The following is a 14,587-nucleotide window of genomic DNA, read 5'->3' as shown; positions in this document are numbered from 1 at the left end:
CCCTTGAGCACTGCACAGCTTGTCCTCTGATGTGATGTTGTCCAGCCCCACCTTTTGTCTCCCCAACAGGCTCTTCAGAGGTGTTCCTGCCCCCAGACCCCATCTTTGCCTCGGCCATGTCTGAGAACGACAACGTGTTCTGTGCCCAGCTTCAGTGCTTCCATTTCCCCACCCTGCGGCACCACGACCTCCACAGCTGGCACGCCGAGAGCTGCTACGAGAAGTCTTCATTTCTGTGTAAAAGAAGTAAGCCCCCTTGAGCTGGCGTTCTTGGGGAATGTCTGGGCCCTTGTGTCACTTTGTTGGACCCTGAGTTCAAGGTTTCGGAGGCAGAACCTGATTTGCCGTGTTGCGGTGGACGCCCCTTACCAGCTCACACCTTGTTCTTGGGGCCCATTTGCAGCTCTGTGACCAGGGCAGCTGGTCAGCATCTTAGAGCCCACGGAAGCATCTTAGAGCCCAGCTTCTTTTCCCACGGAAGAGACAATCATCCCTGTCCTCCCTGTTGCAGTGTTGTTAAGAGAGTAAATGGGAATGAGGACCCAAGGACTTGGCATCTCTGGAGCATCTAAGGCTGTTTGTCACCTCCCCACCCCCATTTCTGCCATCCTTCTCTCTGCTTCTCTGCTTCTCTGTTTACCTTGCCAGTCTATGGTGTGTGTGTGTGTGTGTGTTTTTATTAAAGCCAGCTAACTCTATTGCTTTTGGGGGACAGGGGTCTCAGGAGCTCTTGGTGGGGCAGGTCCCCTTCCTCTTCACCATCACAGGCTTCTGGCTTCGCAGGATGGCGCTGGCTCTGGGATGGCAGCTGTGCGCAGGTTGGGGAGAGGCTTTGTTCTTGCGGATCATGTGTGTGATGTTGGCGAGCATGGTGCAGGCGTTCTTGTTGACGGTGGTCCTCTTTTTTTTTTTTTTTTGAGACAGAGTCTTGCTCTGTTGCCCAGGCTGGAGTGCAGTGGCGTGATCTCGGCTCACTGCAAGCTCCGCCTCCCAGGTTGAAGCGATTCTCCTGCCTCAGCTTCCTGAGTAGCTGGGACTACAGGCGCCTGCCACCATGCCCGGCTAATTTTTTGTGTTTTTAGTAGAGGCGGGTTTCACCGTGTTAGGATGGTGTCGATCTCCTGACCTTGTGATCCGCCCACCTCACCCTCCCAAAGTGGTGGGATTACAGGTGTGAGCCACCGTGTCCACCCGACGGTGGTCCCCTCATAGGAGGTGGCTGGCTTCTGCTGGCCGGATCTCCACTCCATGACCACCACCACACCTTTGCCATCAGCTGCCGGGTCCACACCCACAGTCCTGCAGTGAATCAGCTCGTTGTAGTGGAAGGAGCTGCAGCCTTTAAGTTCTCAGGCTCAGTGCTGTGGGTCTGCCTATTCCCCTTGATCAGGCCGGATGATTCCTCGCGACCATCCATTGCAGATGTGCGGCCGGGGCGGCAGCTCCTCCCAGGTGGCTGGCAACAGAGAGAGCTTCATGATAAATCTTGACTGCTGGTGTTACGACTTCCTCTGCCTTGTTCTTGCCTGTTATGTTGCCTATTTTTGACCCTTTTCTATGTGAATTTTAGGATATGTTTTCTAAACTCCTTTATTGGTTCTCTTAGTTTGTGGATTTTGTTGATCTTCTATTTAGATGGGTTTGTTTCTTCTTTCAAATCTTTGACATTTATTTATTTATTTACATTTATTAGAGATGTGGTTTCACTATGTTGCCCAGTCAACTCTTCTTGCTACAGTCTCCAGGACAGTGATGATTAGAAATGGTGGTAGTGAGCATTCTTGTCTTCTCAACTTAGAATGCTATTTTAATGTATCAATATTCTACAGAATGCCTTCTATAGGATTTTAGAATGTACCTGTATGAAGTCAAAGAAGTACCTATTCCTAGGTTGCTGGGAATATTTGTGTTACAAAAGTATATTGATTTTTATTAAATGCTTTTAGTGGATTTTATTGGGGTTATGTAGTTTTTCTTCAGTCTGTTCAGTCATTATTTCATATAAATGGATTTTCTTATGTTAAACCATCCTCATGGTTTATATATATATAATATATTATATTGGTGGATTTGGTTTGCTGATATTTAGAATTTTTGAAACTCTTTGTTGTTTTTTGAGACAGAGTCTTGCCCCGTCACCCAGGCTGGAGTGCAGTGACGTGATCTCAGCTCACTGTAACCTCTGCCTCCCGGGTTCAGGCAATTCTCTTGTCTCAGCCTCCTGAGTAGCTGGGATTACAGACATGTGCCACCACGCCTGGCTAATTTTTGTATTTTTAGTAGAGATGGCGTTTCACCATGTTGGTCAGGCTGGTCTTGAACGCTGGTCTTGAACTCCTGACCTCAAGTGATCCACCTGCCTCAGCCTCCCAAAGTGCTGGGATTATAGGTGTGAGCCACCGTGCCTGGCCTGAAACTCTTTTAAGCAGTGAGGTTGGCCTGTTACATTTTTTTCTATACTCTCCTTGACTCTCTCTCTCTTTTTTTTTTTTTTAAGGTGGGGCATCACTGTGTTGCCCAGGCGAGAATGCAGTGGCTAATCACAGGCACGATCATAGCACAGTACAGTCTTGAACTCCTAGGCTCAAGTGAGCCTCCTGCCTCAGCCTCCCAAGTAGCTGGGACTACATTGACTCATTTCTGTATTATACTATATTAGTTTTCTAAAATGAGTTGGCAAACATTTTATTTTACTGTTCTCTAAATCCATTTGTCCAAGTTGGAGATAAACTTGTCTTTGAGTGTTTGATAGAACCACCTTATAGGACCATCTGGGCCAGGCGAGGGAGACTTCTGTAACTTGTTAATTTAGGTATAATTTCAAGCTTATGGAAAAGGCAGAATAATACAAGGAACTTCCTTTCATACACCATTTACACAGACTCACCAGTTACAGTATTTCAGTTTTACTACATTTGCTTTATCATTCACTTTCTCTACATATTTTTTCTGAATCATTTGGGAGTAAACTGAAGATACTGTGGACCTTAATTAAGCGTTTTATACTTCAGTGTATATTTCCTAAGAACAAGGACACTTTCTTATGTACCCACACTATATGGATCAAAATCAGAACACTTAGCATGGATACAGTACCATACAGTAATCCACAATCCATTATTCCAGTTTTATCAGTCGTTCCAATAATACCCTTTATAGCTATTTTTTTCATTGTCCAGAATCATGCATTGCATCTAGTCATCATGTCTCTTGGATTCTTTTAGTCCTTCAGTTTGAGTAATTTCTGTTGACCTGTCCTCAGGTTTACTAATTCTTTCCTTGGCTATGTCAAGTCTGCTTATGAGCCCATTGAAGGTATTCTTCATCTGTTTCATTGATTTTGTCTGTTTTTTTATTTATAGGATTTCCATTTGATTCTTATAGATTCCATCTCTCATCTGAATTTCCCATCTAACCTTGTATATTGTCCAGCTTTTCCATTGGAGCCTTTAACAAATTAATCGTAGTTATTTTAAATTCCCTGTGGGGAAGTTCCTTCATCTGTGTCATATTTGAGTCTGGTTTTTTGATTGTTTTGTCTCTGGAGCATGGTACTTTTTTCTAGGCTTTTCATTGGAACTCTGACATCTTGTGTGGGACAATAGAAACTGAGTTCAGTAGTTTTGTGCTTGCAGTGGCTATGCCTTTACTTCCACTAGGCCTTTCTTGTGGGGAGGTCTTTAGTACAGTGTAGGGCGTTGATCTGGGCGAGAGTTGGGCTGGGCTTGGGGTTTGTTGGCACTGTAGTTGCCCTCAGTGCACCTCAGGCTTTCGTATTTAGCAGCATTGTTGTTCTGGGTGGAGGCTGGTTTGCCAGAGGGTTTTTCTTAATGTCTGCTCCACCCTCTACTTGAGGTCATCCCTTTGGGCCACATCTCTAGAGTCTGTCTTTTGCAGCCCGCCTAGCAGTAGTCCACTGTGTGACTCAAGGCTTGTTAGCATGCTGATAGTAGGGTCTGATGTTCTAACTGCATCTGAGCCTTAAGCAGGCCCAGTGCCCTGAGGATCCAGGGTGGAGCCTTCACAAGTGCTTCTGACCCTCCTGCAGCTGGAGTTGGGTCCAGCACAGTGGCTTTTCACCAGGGCCCTAAAGGCTCCAGGTATGCTCTGATTAGAGGCAGCCTGACTAGAAGCAGGGCAGTGGAGGTGATTGGTTTGGGGAACATATTTGACTTTCCCTGGTGGGTTTCCAGTTGGAAGTATGGACTCAAAATAGAGAAGCTGGTGGCCACTGGCCAGATCCTGACTGCCCTAGACTGGTTGCTACAGAAGTGGTAGGTCAGAGGCCTTTGGTCATATGTGGTCTGGCCTTTGTCAGGTATCATCATGAGGCAGAAATGTTCTATAAATGGAATCATATAGTTGCAATCTTTTGGGGTTGGCTTTTTTCACTCATAATTCTCTGGAGAGTCATCCAAATTGTTACTTTTATTAATGATTTGTTCCTTTTTTTTTTTTTTTTTTCTTTTTGGCGACAAGGTCTCTGTCACCCTAGAGTACAGTGGTGTGATCACTGCTCACTGCAGCCTCAACCTCCCAGGCTCAGGTGAACCTCCCACCTCAGCCTCCTGAGTAACTGGGACCACAGGTGCATGCCAGTGTGCCCAACTTATTTTTGTATTTTTTTTTTTTTGTAGAGGCGGGATTTCGCTATGTTGCCCAAGCTGGTCTCAAACTATAGGCCTCAAGTGTTGAAGGACATCTGGGCTGTTTCCAGTCTTTGGCTATTACAATGAAAACTGCCGTGAACATCCGCATACAGGTTTCTGTGCAAACGTGTTTTCTTTTTTTCTTTTTTCTTTTGTGTGTGTGTGTGTGTGTGTGTGTGTGTGTGTGTGTGTGTGTGAGAGAGAGAGAGAGAGAGAGACAGAGTCTTTCTCTGTTGCCCAGGCTGGAGTGCAGTGGCACAGTCTTGGCTCACTGCAGCTTCCGCCTCTTGGGTTCAAGCGATTCTCATGTCTCAGCCTCCCGAGTAGCTGGGATTACAGGCATGTGCCACTACGCCCAGCTAATTTTTGTCTTTTTAGTAGAGACGGGTTTCACCATGTTGACCAGGCTGGTCTTGAACTCCCAGCCTCAGATGATCCACCTGCATCGGCCTCCCAAAGTGGTGGGATTACAGGCATGAGCCACCGCGCCTGGCTGCAAATGTGTTTTCACTTCTGTGTGATAGATGCCCAGGATTACAGTTGCTTGATTGTATCGTAGTTGCAGGTTTAGTTTTTAAAGAAACAAGCAAATTGTTTTCCAGAGTGGCTGTATTATTTTATAGTCCCACTATCAATGTAGGAGTGATTCAACGTAGGAGTGATTTAATTTCTCCATATCCTCCCCAGCGCTTACTGTTTTCACTATTTTTCATCTTAGCCCTTCTGTTAGGTATGCAGATATGTATGTAGACATGTGGCTCCTTATGGTTTCAATTTGCATTTCCCTGAGGCTAGTGATGTTAAAACCTCTTCATGTTTCATGTGCTTATTTGCCATCTGTATATTCTCTGTTGTTCACATTATTCTTCTGTTTTCTCTTTGCATCGTTTGTTCGTTTTGTTTTGAGAAAGGGTCTTGCTCTGTCACCCAGGCTCAAACGCAGTGGTGCAATCATAGTTCACTGTAACCTCCAGCTCCCGGGCTCAGGCAGTCCTCCCACTTCAGTCTCCTGAGTAGCTGGAACTGTAGGTGTGCACCGTCATGCCTGGCTAAGTTTTTTATTTTCTATAGAGATAGGATCTCACTATGTTGCCTAGGCTGGCTTCAAACGCAACTCCTAGGCTCAAGTGATCCTCCTGTATTGAGATTACAGGTGTGAACTAATGATCTGTTTTGTTCTTTTTTAAACTGTGGAGTTTTGAGAGTTCTTTATGTATTCTAGATACCAGTCCTTTGTCGGATATGTGGTTTGCAAATATTTTTTCTAGTCTGTAGCTTGCCTTCCTCTTCAGATGAGCTTTCAGGAACAAAAGTTTTGTTGTTGCTGTTTTTTCCTGGCAGTATAAGTTTACCCAAAGAACAAAAGTTCTTAATTTTAATGAAGTCCTAGTTATTTCTCTCTCCTTTTGTGGATTTTTTTTTTTTTTTTTTTTTTTTTTTTTTTTTTTTTTGTGACAGAATTTCACTCTGTTGCCCAGGCTGGAGTGAAGTGGTGCAATCTTGGCTCACTGCAACCTCCACCTCCTGGGTTCAAGTGATTCTTGTGCCTCACCTTCCCAAGTAGCTGGGATTACCAACATGAGCCACCACGCCTGGCTAATTTTTCTATTTTTAATAGAGACAGGGTTTCACAGTGTTGGCCAGGCTGGTCTCAAACTCCTGACCTCAGGTGATCCACCTACCTCGGCCTCACAAAGTGCTGGGATTACAGGTGCGAGCCACTGAAACCAGCTTCCTTTTATGGATTATTCTTTTGGTGTCAAGTCCAAGTACTCTTTGCCTAGCCTTACATTTCTTCTGTGTTTTTTTCCTAAAATTTTAATCATTTTCCGTTTTACATTTAAGTCTAGGACATGTTTCGAATGAGTGTTTTAATAAGGTGTGAGACTTAGGTCAAGTTCTTTAGTCCAGTATAGCTTTGCTCCCACACACCACCTTTGTGCCATTCTTGGCAAATCTAAGTGTGTTATATTTTTGTATGTCATAGACCCAATACTACATTCCATACATATTATTTTATACAATTGCTTTTTAAATCAGCTAAGAGAATAAAGGAGGAAAACTATGCATGTAGGCTATAATTTATAATCACATGATTGCCTTTACTGTTGCTCTTCAGTTTCTTATTTGTATTCAAATTACTATCTGGGGATTGCATACTTTTGGCCTGAAAAACTTCCTTTAGTGTTTCTTATGAGGTGGATCTGCAAACAACTTCTCTCACTTGTTGTTTGTCTGGGAAAGTTTATTTTACTTTCATTTTTCAGAAGATATCTTTGCTGGATATGGATCTTGGTTGATGGTTTTCTGTGAGCAGTTATCCCACTGCCCCAGCCTCTGTTGTTTCTGCTGAGAAGTCAGTTGTTTGTCTTATTGGGGTTCCCTTAGAAGTAACAAGTCACGTGCCATTTGCTGCTTTTCGTATTTTCGCCTTGTCTTTCACTTTCAGCATTTTCACTCTGATGTGTCAGTTTGTGGCTCCTTTGCATTTATCCTGGGAACGTGGAATTTGTTGAGCTTCCTGGATGTGTAGGTTATTGTTTTTCAATGAATTTGAGTAGTTTGCAGCTGTTAGTTCTTCGACTATTTTCTTTTTTCCTCTTTCTCTCTCTCCTCTCCATTTGTTACTCCTGTTTCACATATGTTGGTGTACTTAATGGTGTTTCACATTTCTCTGGGAGCTCTGTTCATTTCTGTTCATTCTTTTTTCTCTATTTTAGCCAGGGAATAATTGTATGTGAGTATCTTGCCCTGGGAGTTCCTGACCACATGGGTGACCTAGATTTGACCCCAATCTTTTTTTTTTTTTTTTTTTTTTTTTTTTTTTGAGACAGTGTCTCATGCTGTCGCCCAGGCTGGAGTGCAGTGGCACAATCTCTGCTCACTGCAACCTACACCTCTGGGGTTCAAGAGATTCTCATGCCTCAGCCTCCTGAGTAGCTGGGATTACAGGCACATGCCACCACGCTTGGCTAATTTTTGTATTTTTAGTGGAGACAGGGTTTTGCCATGTTGGCCAGGCTGGTCTTGAACTCCTGACCTCAGGCAATCTGCCTGCCTCGGCCTCCCAAAGTGCTGGGATTACAGGTGTGAGCCACCGCGCCCGGCTGACTACAATCTTAAGTGAGGCATAGACCTGTGATTGTGAAATTTCGGAAGAGTCTTTTTTCTAGACATCCTTACCCCATTTGGAGACTGTAAGAAGCTACCTTCTCATGTCTCTTTGCCTTTCACTGAGGGTGGCTCTCTTGGAGGCTCCTTCATTCCTTGTCTCTCCTCCAGGCATTTGCAACGTCTGCCTACCAGTGAAGACTCTGGGTTTTTAGCCATGGCCATTCCTCTTACTCTCATCCTAGGTCAGCTCTGTGCAGAGTGTGCCTCAGGTCCAGTGGACTGCCTTCCCAAGCAGAACTGGCAGCTTCCTTAGACACATTCTGATTTTGAAATGGTTAATACTCATAGCAGCTGCATCTTAGAATTGAGAAAATCTCATAAGTAATCTACTTCAGCAACTTCCAGGCAAACACTTCTGCAGTGACCCTGGAGTCTGGCATTGTGCTCCATCCTGGCTCTCCGGCCTCCATTTGCCCTGACTAGATGTACTTTGTTCTAACAGTGTTGTAGTGACTGCTCTTGGACAGCCACTCCCTGTGCCATGGGCCAGAGATCCATGGCATTCCAGCCCTAGGAAGACTCTCAGCACAATCTGGCCAAGTCTTCAGTTGCCTTGTTCGTTCCCCAGGCCCAGGTGGGGAAGGTCAGCTCATGTCAAGTGGTGCAGCAGTGATGGCAGCGTTTGCTCACAGAGCTGTCTTAGAGGCTTTGATGCCATTACTCTAGTGGGCATGTCTCACATGCCCCCTCCAGCTGCCTCCTTCCCATTCTAAGGTAACAGGTAGCATTCACAGGCCCACACGGGGAGGCTACCTTTTTTGGCAGTGTGGCCCACACGGGGAGGCTACCTTTTTTGGCAGTGTATACATCTGTACACAATGTATGCTCATTGCAGGTCAAACATGTGTTGACATCAAGGACAACGTGGTGGATGAAGGGTTCTACTTCACCCCTAAGGGGGACGACCCATGCCTGAGCTGCACCTGCCATGGAGGGGAGCCTGAGATGTGTGTGGCTGCTCTCTGTGAGAGGCCCCAGGGCTGCCAACAGTACCGCAAGGACCCCAAAGAGTGCTGCAAGTTCATGTGTCTGGACCCAGGTGAGACTCTTGATAGGACGTCCCAAGTCAGCCTCCCTATTTGGGGCTGGAGGCTGGGCGTCCCTTTGCTTCCTCAGTGGTGAGGACTCAGGAGAGTTTATGGAGCATCGCGCAGCAGCAATGGCAGCGTTTGTCACAGAGATGTCTCAGAGACTTTGATGCCACTACTCTAGTGGGTGTGTCTGACACGACCCCTCCAGCTGCCTCCTTCCCATTCTGGGGTGACAGGCAGCATTCACAAATGAACTTGAACTCGAGTGTGGCTGTTTGTTCACAAATCACCACTGACAGCTTCAAACCTGTCTTCAAACTTCCGCCTCCAGGGTTTAAGCCGTTCTCCTGCCTCAGCCTCACCAGTAGCTGGAACTACAGGCGCATGCCACCATGCCTGGCTAGTTTTTGTATTTTTAGTAGAGACGGGGTTTCGCCATGTTGTCCAGACCAGGTCTTCAACTCCTGGCCTCGAGTGATCCACCCACCTCAGCTTCCCAAAGTGCTGGGATTACAGGCATGAGCCACCGCGCCCAGCCTAGACTTCTAATTTATGTCCACATTGGAGCTCTTCCTGTTCTCTAGTATGATGATATGGAGGGTAGTGACAGTTGTCATTGCTTACAGTCATCCATTTTTACCTTAGAATCTTCGAGAAAAAGATGAAGTATTATTCTCAGTTTCGAAATCAGACTCCTCACCACCAGGCGGGGGCTTTAAGGTAGACACTACAGGGAATCTGATCTCAGGGTGATCCTCTCCCTTCCACTTGCAAAAAGAGAGGAGCAGGTGGGCCACTGCTCTCTGAGATGTTAACACCCCTCACACTCCACGGGCATGCTTTGTCATTCTGCACACCGGTGTAGCTGCAGCTCTGTGTGAATTCAGATCTCAAGAGAAATGTAAATCAAAAGTATGAGTTTCTTTCTTTCTTGGGTGCCACAGTAGGAATGAAGTGATGGGGACTTTTGGAAGCCCCTGGACTTGTGGCCCCTGTAGAAGAGCAGCTTGGGCAGGGTGTGATGGCCATCTCTGTCTCTAGGGGCCCTGTGGAGGAGAGGCTGCAGCTAGAGGCTGGGCCACAACAGTGAAAGCTGCCCCTGAGTGGAATGTTGTCAGTGTCCCTCCGCACCGGGGGGCTGCTGGGTGGGAGGACAAAGCTGTCCTCCAGAGGCTGTGCCTGAGGCTGGGTGAAAGTGGGCACTGTGGCATGTACCATCAGACATGTGCAGTTGACTGTGGTGAGCACAAGGCTACATTTGCAGCCAAGCCCACCAGAGGACCCAGAGCTAGAGGGTGATGCTTGGACCCCATTCTGCAGGGCAGTTTCTCCTCGTATAGGGTGCATGTCTGTTTAGGGCCATGAGAAGCACTGGTTGAGTGCTTATCAAGTTCCCTGTGCCCAGCCACATAACTTTAAACCCCCAGCTTAGTGACTGGCTGCAAGAGTCAGACTCTGTTCACAAGCCATGCTACCTGGACTCCTGGTTCCATTTCTCAGGAGTCTACCAGTGCTGCCTTGCCACTCTGTCCAAGCTTTGTAAGAATGCCCAGATGTGTACAAGGATGACCCATTTGTGGGCATGTATGGCCTAAAGAGCCTGCCCAGCCCCAAGGACTTCTTAGCAGAGCAGGGCCCTTAGTGCATCTGGGTGGGCCCAGAGCAGCTGCAGCCCTCTCTCCTGCACGGCCAGAGCGACTTAGCTGGGCCCTGCTCTGCCCGCCCTGTGGCCATGCTTCCATGGGCTCCTGACTCTCCTAGGGCCTTCTTCTGGAAAGTGCTCAAGAACCGAGACACTATCACCAAAACTGGAGACTCTGGGAATAGGATGTCATGTGTTAAGCATCAGAATGTCCCCTCCAACAAGCTAAGAGTGTCTACTCTTGCCACCCTGTCATCATTGTGCTTGAGGTCAAAGCCAGTGCCAGAAGGCAAGAAGAAATGAAAAACCATCCAGACCAGAGGGGAAGAAATGAAACCATCTCCCTTTGCAGATCACATGATTGCATAGAAAATCCTAGGGAATCTACAGGAAAGTTATTAGAACTAATAAGTGTGTTTAAGCAAGGTCTCCAGATATAAGGTCAACATAACAAAAATTCATCATATTTATATAATCTATCTGTAACAGTTGAAAATTGAAAAATTTGAGAAAAGTGCCATTAATAATAGCACCAAAAAAAAAAGAAATACCCAATTATAAATAATATAAAATATGTGCACATTCTGTTTGCTGCAAACTGTAAAACCATGATGACAAAAAGGCTTAAATAAAAGGAAAGATACCATGTTCATGGATCAGGTGTCTCAATATCATTAGGAGGTTAGCTCTTCCCAAATTATAGATTCAGTATAATCCCAACCAAAATTCTAGCAGACATTTTTGTAGGTATTGACAAGCTAATTCTAAAAATCAGGTGGAGCGAGGCGTGGTGTCTCGCACCTGTAATCCCAGCACTTTGGGAGGCTGGGGAGGGTGGATCACTTGAGATCAGGAGTTTGTGACCAGTATGGCCAACATGGTGAAGCCCCATCTCTACAAAAAATACAAAAAATTAGTTGGGTATGTTGGCTTATGCCTATAATACCAGCTACTCAGGAGGCTGAGGCAGGAGAATCACTTCAACCTGGGAGGTAAAGGTTACAGTGAGCCGAGATCACGCCACTGTACTCCAGCCTGGGTGACAGAGCGAGACTCCCATCTCAAAAAGTAAAAATAAAATAGGGCTGGGTTCAGCGGCTCATGCCTGTAATTGTAGTACTTTGGGAGTCTGAGGCAAGAGGATTGCTTGAGGCCAGGAGTTCAAGACCAACCTGGCTAACATAGCAAGACCCCGTCTCTTAAATAAAAAGGTAGATAAAAGTTGGTGGAAAGGCAAAATAATTAAAATAGCCAAAGTAGTTTTTACAAAGAACAAAGTTGGAGGATCCATGCCACCTAATTTATGAGTTACTGTACAGCCATAGTAATCACAACAGTGTGGTATCGATGAAGGGACAGACACATAGATCAGTGGAACACAACAGTCCAGAAATAGTCCCACACTACGTATAATCAGGTGATCTCTCTGTTTTTGTTTGTTTGTTTGTTTAAGACGAGTCAAGTGCAGTCGTGAGAACGGGAAAAGAGTACAACAAGGAGTTTGATCTGTTACTGACTGTGAACAATCAATCGAGATGACTCACTACCTTCAGACCAGCCTAATCTTTGACAAAGGTGCAAGAGCAGTTCAGTGGAGAAAGGATAGTCTTTCAACGACTGGTGCTGGGACAGCAGGACATCCATATGCCAAAAAATACGAACCTTACACTGTCCCTCCTACTGTATGTAAAATTTACTCAAAATGGTCATAGACACAACTGTAAAACCTTGAATTATAAAGCTTCTAGGAGAAAACATAGGAGAGAAATCTTTGTGACCATGGGTTAGGCAACATTTTTAGCATGATCCTTAAAAAAACAGACAAATTTGGCTTCATCAAAATTGAAAACTTCTGTTCTTTGGAACACACTGTTAAGGAAATGAAAAAATAAGCCCCTGACTGAATCAAAACAAGTATTTGCAAAACACAGATCAAAGGTCTGTATTCAGAATACATAAAAACTCAAGAAAACAAAACAATGCTATTGAAAAATGGCTTGTAAATTATTAAACTTTATCAAAGAAGATATAGGATGACAGTCAGGCAGCTGAAACGATGCTCAGTATTGGCCATTAGGGAAACAAACTAAATCCACGTGGGGTACCACCCCTGCTCGAAAGGCTAAAGTAATGAAACTGATAGCATCAAGTGCTGACCAAGGTGCAGAGCAGCTGAAACTCATGCCGCCCTCTGCCCCTGCTTGCTCTGCTGCTGTCGGGCAGCCCTGATACGATGAGGTTCCCAGAGGCATGGTGAGGTGTTTGGCTGGTGCAGCTGCCAGGCACAGAGCCCACATTGGGTTCCTGGTCTCAGCTTCTGATCCCTGCTGACCTTCTGCTCCCCTTGGTGTCTCTGATGGAGATTTTGAAACTGTTACCATTTAACCAAGCTCAGTGAAATGGTGAGCTCCTTGTCACTGGAGCTCTTCTTGCACAGGCTGGATCCTCTCTCTGGGAGCTGCAGGATAGCTGAGAGACAAAAGACAACCCCAACTGCACAGCCCAGAACTCCATGGAGAGATCAGCCCTATCAAGGGGCCTCTGGGGCCCCTGGGCTGGCCTCTGGCTTCTGGGGCAGGCTCTCTTCTTTGTGCTTGACTACAAGTGGCTTGGTTCTGAGAGATGATTATTTCCGGTCCCCACCTTGGAGGGACAGTTGGGACCTTGACCGTGTCCTTGGGTTTATTTTAGAACGGATTAAGAGTTAGTCATTGCAAAGGGGCTGCTTTCTTAGGAGCTCCCCTGGGATCTCTGAACTGGCCTCCAATGAACAGGCACGTCACCAGTCCCTGGGCCACTAGGCTTTCTCCCACTGATGAGAGTGCCCTTGAGACTGGAGGAGGGTCAGAGGCATCAGGAAAAGCAGCTAATTGGTGAGAGGATGTATCCTTACATATTCACTTCATGTGTCGTCAGCAAAAAATGCAGCTTTTGGAGATGCTTCCTGGCCCCGTGGGAGGAGGACAGGAGCTGGCGCTGCCATCTGTGTGGGCATGGAGTGTACTGGGCTAGCAGGAATGGCTTGAGGGCTCTGGGAACCCAGCCACTCACACGGGGGTTGTGAAGTGTCTCCTTAGGGCAGGCAGTAGGGGTCCTGCCTGCCGAGATTGTTGCAGAGGTGGGAGTGGCCATTCCTAGCTTAGCAGGGTCCCTGCTGGTGTGGGGTCCTTCTGCTTCCAGGAGCTGATGGGTCACTCCTCGTTCTGAAGCCTCCCTGGCCTTCACTCTTGGTCTGTGGAGGAAGCTACTTCTGGGACCACTTCCTGGTTCCATTATTCTGTGACTTCTGTGAGTTGCCAGTTTACCCAAGTCAGGAGTGCATGGAACTGCCAGCCATGTTATAGATGTGTGGCTGGTAGATTCTCCTTTCATGCCTGCTACCACTCATGTCATCTCTGCCTCCCCATGGGCAGCTCATATCGAGCCCCTGTCCCCAGTGTGCACTGCACCAGGGCAGGGTGTGTCCCTCTTGGCGCTGTTGACATTTGGACCAGATACTGTTTGTTGGGGGCTGTCCTGGAGGATGTTGAACAGCACCCCGGCCTCCACCTGCTGAATACTAGTAGCATCCCAGCCAAGTGGTGGCCACGAAAAGCGTGAAAGGGTTCAAGAAGAGCAGAGGAAGGCGCAGCAGCTTAGACTCAGTGCTCCTTGGCGTCTAGCCTGGCTGGGACTCAGCTTCAAGCTTCATGGCCCCTCCTGCCTACTCACCCAGCAAAGAGGTGGAGTCGGGTCCACCCAGCCCTCCTACACCTGCGCTTGGTGCGTGTGTACCCAGTGTGTGGGTGTGGCTGAGCCGGGAGAGCATCTCAGTGGGGAGCCTGTGAGACCCAGTGCTGTGTCCAGGTGTCATCTGCACGTGTATGCCAGGGCTGGGTGCGTCAGGGGATGCGCATTTTCTCTGCCATGGCTTGTTAAGGATTGGAGTGACAGGCTTCACGCCCAACCACAGCAGAGGCACATTTGTGAAACGATACCTGAGTTGACCGTGCGGCTGCCCACAGGGGCTCACTGTTCCCCTACACAGTCCATCAGGGAGTTGTGGCAATCCGAGTCCCAAGTGTACCTTATACTGTCACTTCTCCCAGTCT

At 46.8% G+C, this 14,587-nt stretch overlaps 1 protein-coding gene and 1 pseudogene across 4 annotated transcripts in view; one reads left to right on the top strand and one right to left on the bottom strand.

The window, feature by feature from the left end:
* The window catches only part of DGCR2 (DiGeorge syndrome critical region gene 2), an 86,736-nt gene that overhangs the window by 65,730 nt on the left and 6,419 nt on the right, over nt 1-14,587 (top strand). For all 4 annotated transcript variants that reach the window (XM_530360.7, XM_054675728.2, XM_054675727.1 and 1 more), the window contains exons 6-7: nt 70-246; nt 8,659-8,862. In XM_530360.7, coding sequence (XP_530360.2) covers nt 70-246; nt 8,659-8,862 — 381 coding nt within the window. The remainder of the gene's footprint in view (nt 1-69; nt 247-8,658; nt 8,863-14,587) is intronic.
* Nucleotides 721-7,837, bottom strand: LOC107970318 (large ribosomal subunit protein eL28-like; annotated as a pseudogene).

This window comes from Pan troglodytes, chromosome 23, assembly GCF_028858775.2.
Source record: "Pan troglodytes isolate AG18354 chromosome 23, NHGRI_mPanTro3-v2.0_pri, whole genome shotgun sequence".
Classification (NCBI taxonomy): Eukaryota; Metazoa; Chordata; class Mammalia; order Primates; family Hominidae; genus Pan; species Pan troglodytes.
The sequence above is the reverse complement of the archived record's forward strand: the minus strand, read 5'-3'. Positions and strand labels throughout refer to the sequence as shown.